This window comes from Bos mutus, chromosome 11 (genome assembly GCF_027580195.1).
Source record: "Bos mutus isolate GX-2022 chromosome 11, NWIPB_WYAK_1.1, whole genome shotgun sequence".
In the NCBI taxonomy this organism is placed as follows: domain Eukaryota; kingdom Metazoa; phylum Chordata; class Mammalia; order Artiodactyla; family Bovidae; genus Bos; species Bos mutus.
Genome location: NC_091627.1, coordinates 11056472 through 11070340, shown reverse-complemented (window position 1 = coordinate 11070340; position 13869 = coordinate 11056472). Strand labels below are relative to the sequence as shown.

The following is a 13869-nucleotide window of genomic DNA, read 5'->3' as shown; positions in this document are numbered from 1 at the left end:
GCCCAGATGGATCCCTGGGGAGCCAATTCACTGACCTGGGTCCTTTGGGAGTTAGAGTGGGGGTGGGGTAGCCTCAAAGCCACCATTGTTGCCCCCTTGTCCGCCTGACTGTCTAGGACCTAAAATAGAGCAGGAGAACAGCAGATCTCCGTGAGAAGAATTTCTGGCAAAGAGGTCTGGGGGGAGGGGTGTGAATCACCACTGGGAACACTTCACTTGAGTTTGAAACTCTCAAAGCCCAGCTGCCCCAGCCTCACCCTCAGGGAGCCTGGAATACACTGGAAAGTGGGAGAGTGGGGTATCTTAGTCCCACCCCTGTCCAACCGTGGGGAGAGGGCTGGGTTCTGCCCCCAGCTCTGCCATGGAAATGCTGGAAGACTGGACCAAGTTTGTCCCCCCAGGGCCAGTTTCCCAGATGTACCAGGAGTCAGATGCTTCATCTGCTGTGAGGCCCCTGGAGTTCATGGCAGGTGGTCCTAATATAGGCCTCAGGGTCAGAGAGACATGGATGAGGTCCCAATTCCTTTCCTATTGGCTGAGTGACCTTGAGCAAGTCCCCCCACCTCCTGGAGCCTCAGTTTCCTCATCTGAAAAATGCACATTGAAACCAAGTCCTGTTCTTTCTGGTTTCAGCTGAGCTATCCAACAAGGATCTTGACAACTCCTGGGGCCTCCCTCCACGTCCTCAGATGGAACACTTCGTGCTGCTGGGAATGTTATCAGAGACTTCACTTTTTAATGTCCTGTGCTTTGCATACTGCCTCTGGCTCGTGGAGAGCCAGAGATCCCGGAGGGCCGAGATGAAGATCTAAATATCATATCGTTTCCAGAGGTTCCATGGGGGCATTTCAGTCAGCCCCGGTACTGGCCACTCCTGGAGGAAAAGGGTCTTTGGTCCAGGGAGGGCCCTCATGGGCACCTATCTTGTGTCATGCTGGATCCCTGAGGGGCAGGGATGGGACTCCCCATTAGGCAGATGGGGAAACAGGATCCTCTCCAAGAGGCTTATGTGCCCTTAGCACTGTGCCTGGGTTCGGTGCAGCCGCAGAGGCTGACGCGGGATGTGGTGCTGGCGTGCCCTCTAGCGGCCGCCACGCGCCATCCCCCTCCGCGGCCAGAGCTGCCCAAGGTCCGACTGCCAGCGGTTAGGGCAGGGAAGTTCCTTCTTGGAGCCATCCGCGGTCCAGCCTGCTGCTGTCCCACTTCCCCCCGGGCTGAGAACAGTCTCCCAGACTCCCTTCTCATGGCTTCCCAGAGACCCCAAAGCGGCTGCGCGCCCCTCCCCGATTGCCATGGAGACCGCTTGTACACAGTTTCCCCCTTCCCCTCCACCTTGTCCTAAGTCAGGTCCGCAAGCCGGACCCAGCGCCCGCCTAGGAAGGAGCCCGCCAGGGCGGGCGGCCGCAGGCCCATGAACAGCAGGCCCCGAGGGAAGCTGGCCGTGGGGAGAGTGAAATTCTTCGGCCGGCACCGCGGGGAGGTGAGGTTCTGTCGACCTTTCCCCAGACAGACTTTGGGCTTCTTGACTTTCGAGTAGTTTCTGGTTCTGCGTGGTTCGGGAGCTCGAGTGTTCCCTGAGCTCCAGGTGCAGAATGGGGTCTAGAATTCTAAACTGTGGTTCCAGAGAGGGTTCAAACTCCTGGCTGATTCCAGTGTTCTCTGGACTCTGGCTTAAGAGGGGACGACCCAGAGGGAGGGTAGGGGAGGGAGGAGGGAGGAGGGTAAAAGAAAAAAAAAAAAAAAAAAAAAGGGAACTCAGGGCATAGAGCAGATTTTAAGCTAGTTCTGGACTGCAGTTCTAAAACGGGATCTTGGCTTCTAAAGAAGGCTAGCTCTGAGCCTCAGGCTCTGGTTTTACAAGACAGCAGAGAAGGCTCCAAGCTCTTGACTCTACTGCAGAGTGGTTCCTGGGTTCTGGTTGTTGAGAGGCCTGAAGTCCAAGCTCTAACCCCAGGCTCTTGGGACAGTGTTTAGGGCTGGCTCGGGAGTCTGGAGTTAGGCATGAGCAAAAAGTATTTCTTGCCCCAGGATAGGCCTTTTTTACTTTCTTTCCAGGTCAACTCTTCAGCCTTCTCTCCCGATGGCCAGAGGCTGCTCACGGCCTCTGAGGACGGCTGTGTATATGGCTGGGAGACCCAGAGCGGGAGGCTACTGTGGAGACTGCGTGGCCACAAAGGTGAGGCTCTTCAGCCCAGATGGGGAGACTGAGGCCCATTGACCTGTTCTGCATTCCACAGAGTCTACCAGCATTTGAGCTGGGCATTCCAGCCAGATAGCACCGGTAGGGCTGGGGTAAGAGGGCAAGGAGATGGGACCTGGTCCCTTGGGTCCTGAGCCTGACTCTTGACAGACCTGGACTCAAATCCTACCACTTAAAACTCGGTAATACCACATTCAGTTCAGTTGCTCAGTCGTGTCCGACTCTTTGTGACCCCATGAATCGCAGCACGCCAGGCCTCCCTGTCCATCACTAACTCTCGGAGTCCACCCAAACCCATGTCCATTGAGTCGGTGATGCCATCCAACCATCTCATCCTCTGTCGTCCCCTTCTGCTCCTGCCCTCAATCTTTCCCAGCATCAGGGTCTTTTCCAGTGAGTCGGCTCTTCGCATCAGGTGGCCAAAGTATTGGAGTTTCAGCTTCAACATCAGTCCATCCAATGAATACCCAGGACTGATCTCCTTTAGGATGGACTGGTTCGATCTCCTTGCAGTCCAAGGGACTCTCAAGAGTCTTCTCCAACACCACCGTTCAAAAGCATCAATTCTTCTGCGCTCAGCTTTCTTCACAGTCCAACTCTCACATCCACACATGACCACTGGAAAAACCATAGCCTTGACTTGGCAAAGTAATGTCTCTGCTTTTTAATATGCTGTCTAGGTTGGTCATAACTTTCCTTCCAAGGAGTAAGCATCTTTTAATTTCATGGCTGCAGTCACCATCTGCAGTGATTTTGGAGCCCCAAAAATAAAGTCAGCCAGTTTCAGTCATTTTTAAATGTACAGTTCAATGGCGTTGTTTACTTTGTTGTGCAGCTGGTCTCCAGAGCTCTCATTTTGCAGAACTGCAACTCTGTACCCCTTGAACTCATTTCTCCCTTCCTCAGCCCCTGGCAACCCCTGTTCTGCCTTCTGTCTCCAGTTTAACTAAATACCTGGTGTAAGTGGAATCTTTCAATATTTCTTTTGCTGACTGACTTCACTTGGCACAACGTCCTTTATATTCATCTCTTTACCCACTTTTTTGACTGTGATTGAAATCAAGTCTTGTCACTTTCTCTGTGCCTCGTTTCTTTAGAATGGGGATAATAGTTGCTATCCTATAGAATGAGATTAATGCAAGCAAAGCACCTGGCTCCCAGTAAGAACTCAGTAAATTATAATTAAAAAGACAAGGGAAATCTGATAATTATAGGGCAAATTGGTTCATGTTATACTAGGCAAAGTCCAGGGGCTGGGGAGTCAAAGAGGATAATGTAGAACCTAGGCTGGGCTGAAAGGAGGTGTTTTATTTGATTTATTCACCTTCCAGATGGGCAAACCAAGTTTGCCATTTCAGACCAAAGGCATGGAAGCCCAGGAATTTTCCAGCTGGTTGGAGGATAAGGGTTAGAAGGGAGTGAGAAGGGAGACAGGCAATGCAACTGAAGAAATCAGCAGGGGTTTAGACTGCAAGGGCTGGAGGTGGAGGGTAGCTCCCCATTGCTTGACCATGGCCACCCGCCCCAGGCCCCGTGAGGTTCTGCCGCTTCTCCCCTGATGGCCGCCTCTTTGCCAGCACCTCCTGTGACCGCACCGTCCGCCTGTGGGATGCCGCAGATGCCAAGTGTCTACAGGTCCTGAAGGGTAAGTGGGCTGGGGGGGAAGAGTGGGAGCCAAGCAGCCAGGCCTGGGTTCCTGTTCAGACCTTGCCGTGTCCTGTGCCACCTCGCCTCTCCTCGACACTTGGCGGGTGTCTACAGGTCACCAGAGGAGTGTGGAGACCGTCAGCTTCAGCCATGACTCCAAGCAGCTGGCCTCGGGTGGCTGGGACAAGAGGGTGATGCTTTGGGAGGTGCAGGTATGTGGAGGGGCAGCCAGAGGCCTGGGATCCCGAGAGGCCCTCCACACGGTCACCCTTTCCCAACCGGGAAAGGTTGTTCCATCTTCGCCACTGCCCGTGCGCACACCTGGTGTTCCACTTCCTTGCATCTAGCTGCAGCCACCTCCCAGGTCCCCCCCCACCCACCCTTGTACCCCAACTCCTCTGCCATGAAGTGCTCCCTCTTCTGTCAAGGCCTTGGAAGCCCCTCCAACCCCTACGCAGCATGACACTACCCAGGCAGGCTCACATAGAGGGCCCGGGGTCTGACCCATCCGAGGTGGAGCTCTCCAAAGCTTAGGGTTCTCTCCTCCAGTCAGGCCAGGTGCTGCGTCACTTTGTGGGACACCGAGATTCTGTCCAGAGCAGTGACTTCGCACCCAGCTCAGACTGCCTGGTGAGCCATCTCTGCCCCGACCCCAACAAGATGAGGCAACTGGGAGCCCACCCCCATTTCCATTTCCCCACTTGGGCCAGAGTGGTTAAAATCTCACACCTTGACTTAGCTCTTCTGAGTCTGTCCCCTCTATAAAATGGGGATTCTGCAGGTGCAATGGTGCCTGCTTCCTGTGGGCGTGGCCAGCTGAGGAAGCAGGCTCCAAACTCAGGGCAGCTGTCTGCAGGCCACTGGCTCCTGGGATTCTACCATCCGCATGTGGGACCTCCGGGCAGGGACCCCTGGGATCTTCCACCAGGAGCTGGAGGGTCACAGAGGGAACATCAGCTGCCTGTGCTACTCACCATCTGGCCTACTGGTGAGCTAGGCTGCCTGAGTTCTGGGGTGGCTGCCAACTGCCAATTCTGAGGGTCATGGGCCACTTGGTGGGCAGAGGATGCAGTCCCCAAACCTATATGCTTAGAGCTGTCTGCTGTCCAGGCATCTGGCTCCTGGGACAAGACCATTCACATTTGGAAGCCCTCAACCCGAAGCCTGCTCATCCAGCTCAAGGGCCACATCACCTGGGTGAAGAGCATTGCTTTCTCCCCCGATGGGCAGCAGCTGGCCAGTGCTGGCTACTCCCACATGGTAACCCCTCCAGGCCTTCCTTCCTGCCAACTCCCACCTCACACCTTCCCTCCCAGAGCCCTCAGCAGGTCCAGAAATGCCCAGTTCCCTATCTGCCCTCAGTAAGCTACCAGGGGTAGAACCCAGATACCAACCACTTCTGTACCTAATGCCTGGCACTCATGTCTGCACTGGCCCAAATATCAGTGCTGCTGACATTTCTGACTCAATTTCAGGGCAAAGAATATACTGCACCAAATGTCTGTGTATTATGCAGCCCTTGTTAAACACACCTCACAGACAACAAAATTTTGTCAAAGACACCAGCCTGTAAGACTTCCCTACCCATCACCTTTTTATTTCCAGGTCAAAGTCTGGGACTGCAATACAGGAAAGTGCACTGAGACTCTGAAGGTAAGGTCCGTGGCTGAAGCAAACAAGGGTGCAGTGGAAGGTCTGCTGGGGAGGCCTGCACCCCCAGAGCCCAATATTATGCTTTTGGCAGGGGGTTCTGAACGTGGCCCATGCCTGTGCCTTTATGCCAGACGGGAAACTCTTAGTGTCTGGAGCTGTTGATTAGACAAAATGTCAAGTCCACCACAGATCACCTTGACTTGCTCAAACCGAACACCACCATCTACAGCTCTCACACCTTCCACCCCTGCCTCTCCATGCCCAGGGGGCACAGGCCCAAAGTAACCATAATAGAGCACCCAACAGATCTCTATGGCCAGGGCAGCAAGCCTGCTGGAATCCATCGGGCACCTGGTAACCATAGCCACTTCCCCAACAACTGAAGCCCCTATAAACACAAAGCAATGCCAGCCAGTGGTCTGTCTGTTTTATTGACAGCTGGATGCTCAAGCCTTGACTGCGTACTTCCGGAGGGGGTACAGCCGCTCCTTCCGCTGCTGCTTCTTGGTCTTCAGGTTCTCTTCATGCTTGTTGAGTCGGCGGCGCATGGCACGTGTTTTCTTGGGCCGCAGATCCAGGGGCTTGTACTTCTTGCCCTGGGTGAGGGGAAGCAAGGGGAACCTGAGGACTAGGGTTTGGGAGCACTGCAATACCTAAGGCACCCCGGAGGTTGGAAATGAGGTGCCAGGAAGTGACTTGAGGGAAGTGTGTGTCGGGGAGATGTCTGCCAGGTGCCTGTGGTGACAGTAACACTGAACACATGCATCTAAGGAGAAGATCTGGCATGGCCAAGGCCATCCTGCTATGAGGGGCAAAGTTCCTACCTCGGCTCCTGTTCTCGGGCCTTTAACAGGAGATAGATCATCTCTCCATCTCTGCTCTCACTCCACTTCCTCCCCTGTCAGTTTAGGTGAAGCCAGCTCTGATGGTCCCCTTTGTTCTGCCAAGGCCCCTTGGGGCCTCTTTCATTTGAAGCGCTGTCCTGTGTGCTGGCTTAGCCACAAATGAGACCTGCTCCCTGCTCAAGGAGGTCCCAGCCCACCAGAAAACAAGTGGTGCGCTGGTGTGGAGGAGCAAAGAGACTGAGGAAGGCTTCACCTCACAACTGACAACAGCCTCAAAAGCGAGAAACCAGAGTGGGCATGAAAGCCCTGCACAGTGACAGCTCAGGTCGGGAACTGCCAACAGCCTGGAGGGGTAGGCACAGGGCAGGTGGGTGTGGGGTTCAGGACATGAACAGCCTTGGGGCAGAAAACTGCAGGGAAAAAGCTACACAGGAGATGAGGGCAAGCTCTGGGGGAAACCTGAAAGTCTGCCCATCCACACCCCTCATACCGCTGATACAGGTCAGGGCTTCCTGCTTTCAATCTGCTAAGCACCTAGAGCTCTGCTTGTCCAAGAAAGTAGCCATAGCCACACACGCTGTTTACATCTTCCAGTCCCTATAACCATGTAAGTGCTTATAACCATGTAACAGGCACAGGGGACCAGAGGTTAATTTATCAAAAAGTGCTGATACAGAGACCTCATCTCTACCTCCTGGAGCCCTGCCTGGCTTGTATGATGGAGTGTACTCACTGGATGGTCATGGAGGCAGTTCTTCCAGGCCATACCTCTACACGGTTCCCTCAGAGCCTGATAAACGTTCCAGACCCAATTCACAGACCCCCCCCCCCCCCCGCCACACAAACGTACACATGTCCAGGGATGGCAACAAGCTCAGCACACAGTGGCAACTTTGACATGTCAAACCCTCCAGTCATTCAAACACTAATTGGGTGTTGATGTGAAGCCATTTTGCAGTCAAAGCCCCCTAATCAGTAATCTTTAAGAGATTATAGAGTAATCTGGGTGGGCCTGCTTTAATCAGCCGAAAGGCCTTAAAGGCAGGGATGTGGCTTTCCAAGAAATCCCACTTGAGGGCAGCAGCTTCAACCAAATCTTTAGCTCTCCTTGCTCAGGATCCTCCCTTTGAGACAGAGGGCACCTCCTCCACAAACAAGTCATTTCCTTGTAGTAAACCAAATGTGTGCATGAAGTGAAAGTGAAAGTTGCTCAGTTGTGTCGACTCTTTGCGACCCCATGGACTATACAGTTCATGTAATTCTCCAGGTCAGAATGCTGGAGTGGGTAGCCTGTCCCTTCTCTAGCTGATCTTCTGGACCCAGGAATTGAACCAGGGTCTCCTGCATTGCAGGCAGATTCTTTACTGAGCTATCAGGGAAGCCATGTGTGCGGACGCATTCTATAAAATCTCTCACTGGTTCAGCTTCATAGTTTAATACTAGTTTTAGGCACAAGCCCCAGAAAACAGTTGTTAAAAACTCTAGGCTGTGAGGGACAGGCACCTGTGGCAATCTCCTGGAAGCACTCAATCCACCCCCACCCTATGGGTTGGAATCTAAGCCCAATCACTCCATTTACTGCATGTCAGTGATGCCAGGCAACTTAACCCAAGTCTTGAGGTCCTCATTTGAAAAATGAGAATGCCAGATACTTGGTGGTGACTGACACACCAAGACAAGTAAAAACATTTAAACAGTCAATCCTCATAGACTCCCCAAACTCACCCAGCTGGTGAGGTTTTATTCAAAATCCAACTCTATCCAGACTCCCACACCTTTGATTCCTTGACAACTGCAGCCACATGCTGTCTGCATGTCATATGCTAGAAGGCTCTAGAAAGCCCAGTCCCAAGCACCCCAGTGGGAGCTCACCATACCACCCTTCGGGCCTAGGGAGAGCTGGAATTTTGCTCCCTGTAGCCCAGCACCGTTATCCCTTCTCCACTAACCTTATAGAATTTCCTGAGGTTCTCTTTCTGAGTCTGGTTAATGACGGTCAGTACACGGGCGATGGATTTACGAACCACTCGGCTACAAAACAAGAGACAATCAATGAAGATGTGTAAGACACAAAGCACTCCCCAAGGTATCTATTTCAGGGCCTGACCAAGATGTCACAGGGCAGGGGCACTGCCCATCAGTTCACCCACATTGACCCAGGAGGTGCCTAACCCAGCCCAGGAGGGTGTTCTGGAGGCAAGAGAAACAATACATGAGCATCCTAGGAAAGGGGACATGAAGCAGCTGGCACAAACAGTGTTTTTGAAGAGCTGTGAAGTGTTCAGTGAGGCTTAATGAGGGGAAGTGAAGGACAGCCAGGAAAAACCTTTCATTCCTGGCTATATATCCTAAGGGCTACAAAAAAGACCTAAGCAATGTGGATCTGAATAAGCTCACTGGAGGACCTTACTCCTCAAGCTGGGCCACTGGGAGGGGACAAGGCTGAAAACAAGAAAAAGCTGGGGATAAGTGAAACATGTCCTCATGCTGAATGAGGGCTGATCAGTAAATGGCTGTAAACATCATTTTGATTCAGCATGCACCACCATAAGAAAATTACTGGGGGCCCATTTTATAGGAAAGGGGAAAAACATGGGTGGTGTGCCAACCTGCACATCAGGTACAATGTGGCAGAAGTGGAATTTATGCCCCAGCTGACTAACTCCGAACTTATGTTCCTTTCTCAAGTTTTGATTCTTGCCCCCCATACACCAGTAAGTTACACTACAACTAAAATAAGGGGTGCAAGGGATGCCTCAACCAAGTGAAAGAGGCTGAGGAAAAACATCAAGTGCTGGTGGGAGACAGAGGAATGGGGTCAATTAGTCACTCAAAGGAGGCATTAAAACGGGACGTCGGGGGCACTTAATTCTTCCTCTAGACAGTCAAGCCGTTACATCAGGAAAAAGGACCACAGGTCAAAAGCAACGGGTCACCACAGGCCTCGGCGTGAGAAAGAGGCACCTAAAGAGGCTGAATAGAAACGGCGCCACGTTCTGACCCACGGAGCCATGGAAAGGGCAGTTAAACGGCCAACTCCTTAAGCCCACTTCGAAACTCCCCTACGTGTGTCCCCGTACTCTGGCCGCCAGTTCACTTACATCTTGGAGAGTTTGGAAGCCGCGCCGCCTGTCACTTTAGCCACGCGCAGCTGGGACAGCTCCACCTTCAGGTCCTCCAGCTGTTTCAGCAGCTCCTCCTTCTTCTTGCCGCGAAGGTCTCGAGCCTTAATCTTGGCCTGCCCGACAGGGAAGGTCTGGGTCAAACACCTCCCCTTCACCTGTGTCGCAGCCCGCCCCTCGAGGCCGAGCGCCTTGCCCTGGGCCAAGAGCGCTCTGGAGACCCAGCACTACCCGCCTCGGGCAGGGCAACCCAGACCCCAGGAGACTCGCCCTCGCCCAGTCCTGCTGCGAGGTTGGTCCCCTACTCCCATTCCGCAGACGGACAGACGGAGGCCCCGGGAGGGCGCGCGTACCTCTCGGGGCCCAGGCCTGAGGTGGGGGGAAGACTGAGGTGGCGCTAGGCCACTTCGCAACGCGTCCCACAGGTCAGGCTGGCAGATGGGTTCTCAGCTCTCGCTACACGCTCTCCATCCCGGCCCCTAAGCTCCACAGTACGCGGATGGCGGCCGATTCCCCACACTCACCATGGCTGTATAGTCTGCCTCCGCTGCCTTCTCGGAGGGAAAGAGGAAGAGGCGGGGCTGACCTTCACAACTACTGCCGGGTGGCGGCGGGCGTGGTCAATAGAGCGGCGGCGGGGGAGCCCTGGCTCCGCCCCTACCATCCCGCGCGGGCCCAGCCTCCCTACCCCACGCCTCGAGGAGCGCTTTGGTACCGCCCACTCAGCCCCCGCCCGCCCTGAGGAACCGAGTCCCCGCCCCGAGGAGCCGGAGTCCCGCCCTGCAATGAGCCTGTCTCTCTCTTGCGCGCTGAAAATTACTTTGTTGTAGTTCAGTCACAAAGTCCTATCCGACTCTTTGCGACCCCATGAAGTGCAGTTACGGCACTCTTCCCTGTCCTTCACTATCTCCCCGAGTTTGCTCACTCATGTTCACTGAATCGGTGATGCTATCCAACCATCTCATCCTCTGACATCCCCTTTTCCTCCTACCCTCAACCTTTCCCAGCATCAGGGCCTTTTCCAGTGAGTCGGCTCTTCGCATCAGGTGGCCAAATATTGTAGCTTCAGCTTCAGCATCAGTCCTTCCAATGAATATTCAGTGTTGATTTCCTTTAGGATTGACTGGTTTGATCTTGCTGTCCAAGGGACTCTCAAGAATCTTCTCTAGCACAACAATTCAAAAGCATCAGTTCTTTGGTGTTCAGCCGTCTTTATGGTCCAACTCTCACATCCATACATGACTACTGGAAAAACCACAGCTTTGACTATATGGACCTTTGTCGCAAAGTGAGTGCTCTGCTTTTTAATACGCTGTCTAGGTTTGTCTTGGCTTTCCTTTCAAGGAGCAAGCATCTTTTAATTTCATAACTGCAGTCACCATCCACAGTGATTTTGGAGCCCAAGAAAATAAAATCTGTCACTGCTTCCACTTCACTCTTTCACTGCCATCATAAAGGCTCTTTAGCTCTTCTTAACTTTCTGCCATTAGAGTGGTATCATCTTCATATCTGAGGTTGTTGATGTTTCTCCTGGAAAATAACTTAGATTTGGTCTGTTTCCTACAGGGCAGTGGGGAAATTTCACCCTGGGGTGAGAGGCAACCTGTTTGACTAGTAAGACTGGAATTCATCCACTCATTTATTTGTTCTTCATTCATTCATTTGTTCATTCATTCATTCGGTACACTTTTGCAGGCTGCCCAGTCTGGGCTACTCCGAGCTGGGTGCCAGTGTTCTGGGTGGGTCCAGGGGATGAAGGTTGAGGGTTTTAGAAGATAAATTAACATGGCCTCTGCTTTGGAGGAATTTAAAGTCTATGGTGGGTGGGGAGGGGTGGGGTAGACAGCTATAATGACAGCATGTGTTATTTAGGGGAAAAGGCATTCATGGCCTTTTGTTAGTGAACCTGACCGGGTTTCAAATTCTTACTCTGTTGCTTAGTGCCAGCTGACTCTCAGCAGATCCCTTCCCCTGAATCTCAGTTTTCTCACCTGTGAAATGTAGTGTTTAGGAAGATCAGGAAGATAACATGTAAAACTCTTTGCACAAGACCTGATGCATAACAACTGCTCGGTATCATTGATATTAATGTTCCCAGTTGAAATGAACACATAAATTGGCCCTGAAAGTTAAAGGGGGACTTCATAAGGCAAAGTGCTCAGGCTTTCTGATTGAACAGTTGCATTTTGCCCCCAGCAGCAAGCATGAATCCATGCCCTAGTGTCACTCCACTACCATTAACAAAGGCACACCCACGTCTTAGAGCTCTATTTAAAGGCAGGTTGCCCCCTTGTTGCTGTCAGATGTCACCTCCAGGAAGCCTTCTCCCACCCTCTTATGGGTTTCTGTTAATGAATCTTTAGCCTTGGAGTAAATTGGGACAAAACCTCCCCTTGTTGATCTCTGTGCAATCAAACCTCTCTAACCCCAAATATATTGAATTAGAATGAAATTTATATGTCTGCCCCCACATTCAACCTGGAAGTTCCCCAAGGAGCAGAACCATAGCTGACAACTGGTTTGGTTTCTCTCGCCTCCAGACCCAGCACATGGATACTTGTTGGATGAATTGAATTGAGCTTTGTCTCAGATCACAGTGAGGCAGGCTTCTAGGAAATGGAGGGAAGGGTGTAAGAGGAAGCAGAGGGCATTCTTGGCATGGATTAGTCATAAATGGAGGTTGAATGGGGCACAGGAACGTGGCTATCATATTTTCCAAATGCTTATAGTTCTATTAAAGTTAATAATTGTGTACAGCTTTTCTGAACTTTATCTATTGTTGTTGTTCAATCGCTCAGTTGTGTCCAATTCTTTTTGACTCCATGGACTGTGTCTGTCCTTCACTATCTCCCAGTTTGCTCAGACTCATGTTCATTGAGTCAGTGATACCATCCAACCATCTCCTCCTCTTTCGCCCCTTCTATGACTACCCTGTTTCTCTTACATGCCACATTCAACCCACCCCCAAATTCTATAGCTTCTGTCAGTGGCTCAGACAGTAAAGAATCTGCTTGCAATGCGGGAGACCTTGGTTCGATTCCTGAGTTGGGAAGATCCCCTGGAGGAGGCATGGCAACCCACTCCAGTATTCTTGCCTGGAGAATCCCTATGGACAGAGGAGCCTGGCAGGCTACATTCCATGGGGTCGCAAAGAGTCGGACACGACTGAGCAACTAAGCACAGCACATCTTCAAAATACCCAGCCTCTTCCCACCACTGTTATTGGCACCTGCTGGACATTGAGCCACCGTTGCCTGTCTCCTGGACCATTGTTGTCACCTCATAAATCACCTCCGTTTGCTCTGGTTCCCGTTCTCAGTAGAGCTGCCAAAGGGACCCTTTTCAAACTGAGTTAGATCATGTGTCTTCTCTGCCCAGAACTTCCAGGGCTGTCCTGAGTTAAGACCACATCCTTTTCTCACCTTCAAAGTCCTACAGCACCCGCCACTCCCCCTTCCCTCTTCCACGTCGTCGTTTCTTCTCGTAGGTTAAGATTTCTTTGCATTTCAGAAAGTGAAAGTCGCTCAGTCCTGTCTGACTCTTTGCAATCCCATGGACTATACAGTCCATGGAATTCTCCAAGCCAGAATACTAGAGTGGGTAGCCTTTCCCTTCTCCAGGGGATCTTCCCAACCCAGGGATTGAACCCAGGTTTTTCGGGCAGATTCTTTACCAGCTGAGCCACAAGGGAAGCCCCATCTTGTTTCTTCTTACTCTTCTGCTCCAGTATGGCCTTGCTTTTTCTGGAACACACCAAGCTTGCCCTGTGTTTGAGCCTTTGCTTGGCTCCATCCTTCAGATCCACTTCAGCATCACCTCCTCAGGGACATTTCTCTTAATCACTTTATCCAAGGTGCTCTCAGAAACTGCATGTTTTTTTTTTTCCCCCTCCTCAAAATGCAGTCATCCCTGACATAGTGTGGATTTTTAAATTTCTGCCTCACTGACTGGAAGGCAGATCCATGATCATAAACAGTGATATTATTTCATTTACTAGTTTACTTGGGAGCTATTTCCTTACTTTTAAAATGAGCATTTCTGGTTTGAAATTCCTTCTGATCAGAATGTTCTGGGGATATAATTTCTGTTAGCTTGTTGCCTGCCTCGGTCACAGATTTCTTCCAAGGTATGGAACTGATAGGCAGGTCTCCCAAGACCCTTGAGACTTTTATTCAGCACCTGTTTCACTGTAGGAGTCTATCTTTAGCACCCAATATTAGGTAGCACCTTAGCTGGGCAATATTTTTTGATCTGTAGAGAGTTCAATGAGAAATGTTTGAAAAAATGAAAACCCACGCACATTTCATTAACTACTGGTCTTTATGAAAAGGAATACCATTATATAGAAACAAAGACCCAATGTAGTCTCAGGCTAAGGCTCACTGTGGCTTCCCTCATAGTT

The 13869-nt window shown here is 51.6% G+C and overlaps 2 protein-coding genes across 2 annotated transcripts; one reads left to right on the top strand and one right to left on the bottom strand.

Annotated features, from left to right (window-relative positions):
- Positions 1-1194: 1194 nt before the first annotated feature.
- On the top strand, positions 1195-5699 carry WDR38 (WD repeat domain 38). Its single transcript, XM_005893058.2, is given in 9 exon segments — positions 1195-1480; positions 2056-2176; positions 3729-3845; positions 3962-4059; positions 4397-4477; positions 4704-4835; positions 4958-5107; positions 5453-5500; positions 5592-5699. Coding segments are annotated over 9 exon segments (924 nt in total). The 5' UTR covers positions 1195-1411.
- A 213-nt stretch (positions 5700-5912) lies between these two features.
- On the bottom strand, positions 5913-10147 carry RPL35 (ribosomal protein L35). Its single transcript, XM_005893076.3, has 4 exons — positions 9992-10147; positions 9447-9583; positions 8295-8376; positions 5913-6096 (listed from the first exon to the last, which is right to left on the bottom strand). Exons 1-4 carry the CDS (start codon positions 9992-9994, stop codon positions 5947-5949), a joined length of 372 nt encoding a protein of 123 aa, XP_005893138.2. The 5' UTR covers positions 9995-10147; the 3' UTR covers positions 5913-5946.
- Between the last annotated feature and the right edge of the window lie 3722 nt (positions 10148-13869).

Excerpts from the sequence above, each read along its gene's own strand:
- RPL35 (XM_005893076.3), bottom strand. Across the intron at positions 8,377-9,446 it reads GCTTCCAAACTCTCCAAGAT|CCGAGTGGTTCGTAAATCCA; the intron begins GTAAGTGAACTG and ends CTTGTTTTGTAG. Across the intron at positions 6,097-8,294 it reads ACCTCAGGAAATTCTATAAG|GGCAAGAAGTACAAGCCCCT; the intron begins GTTAGTGGAGAA and ends CCCCTCACCCAG.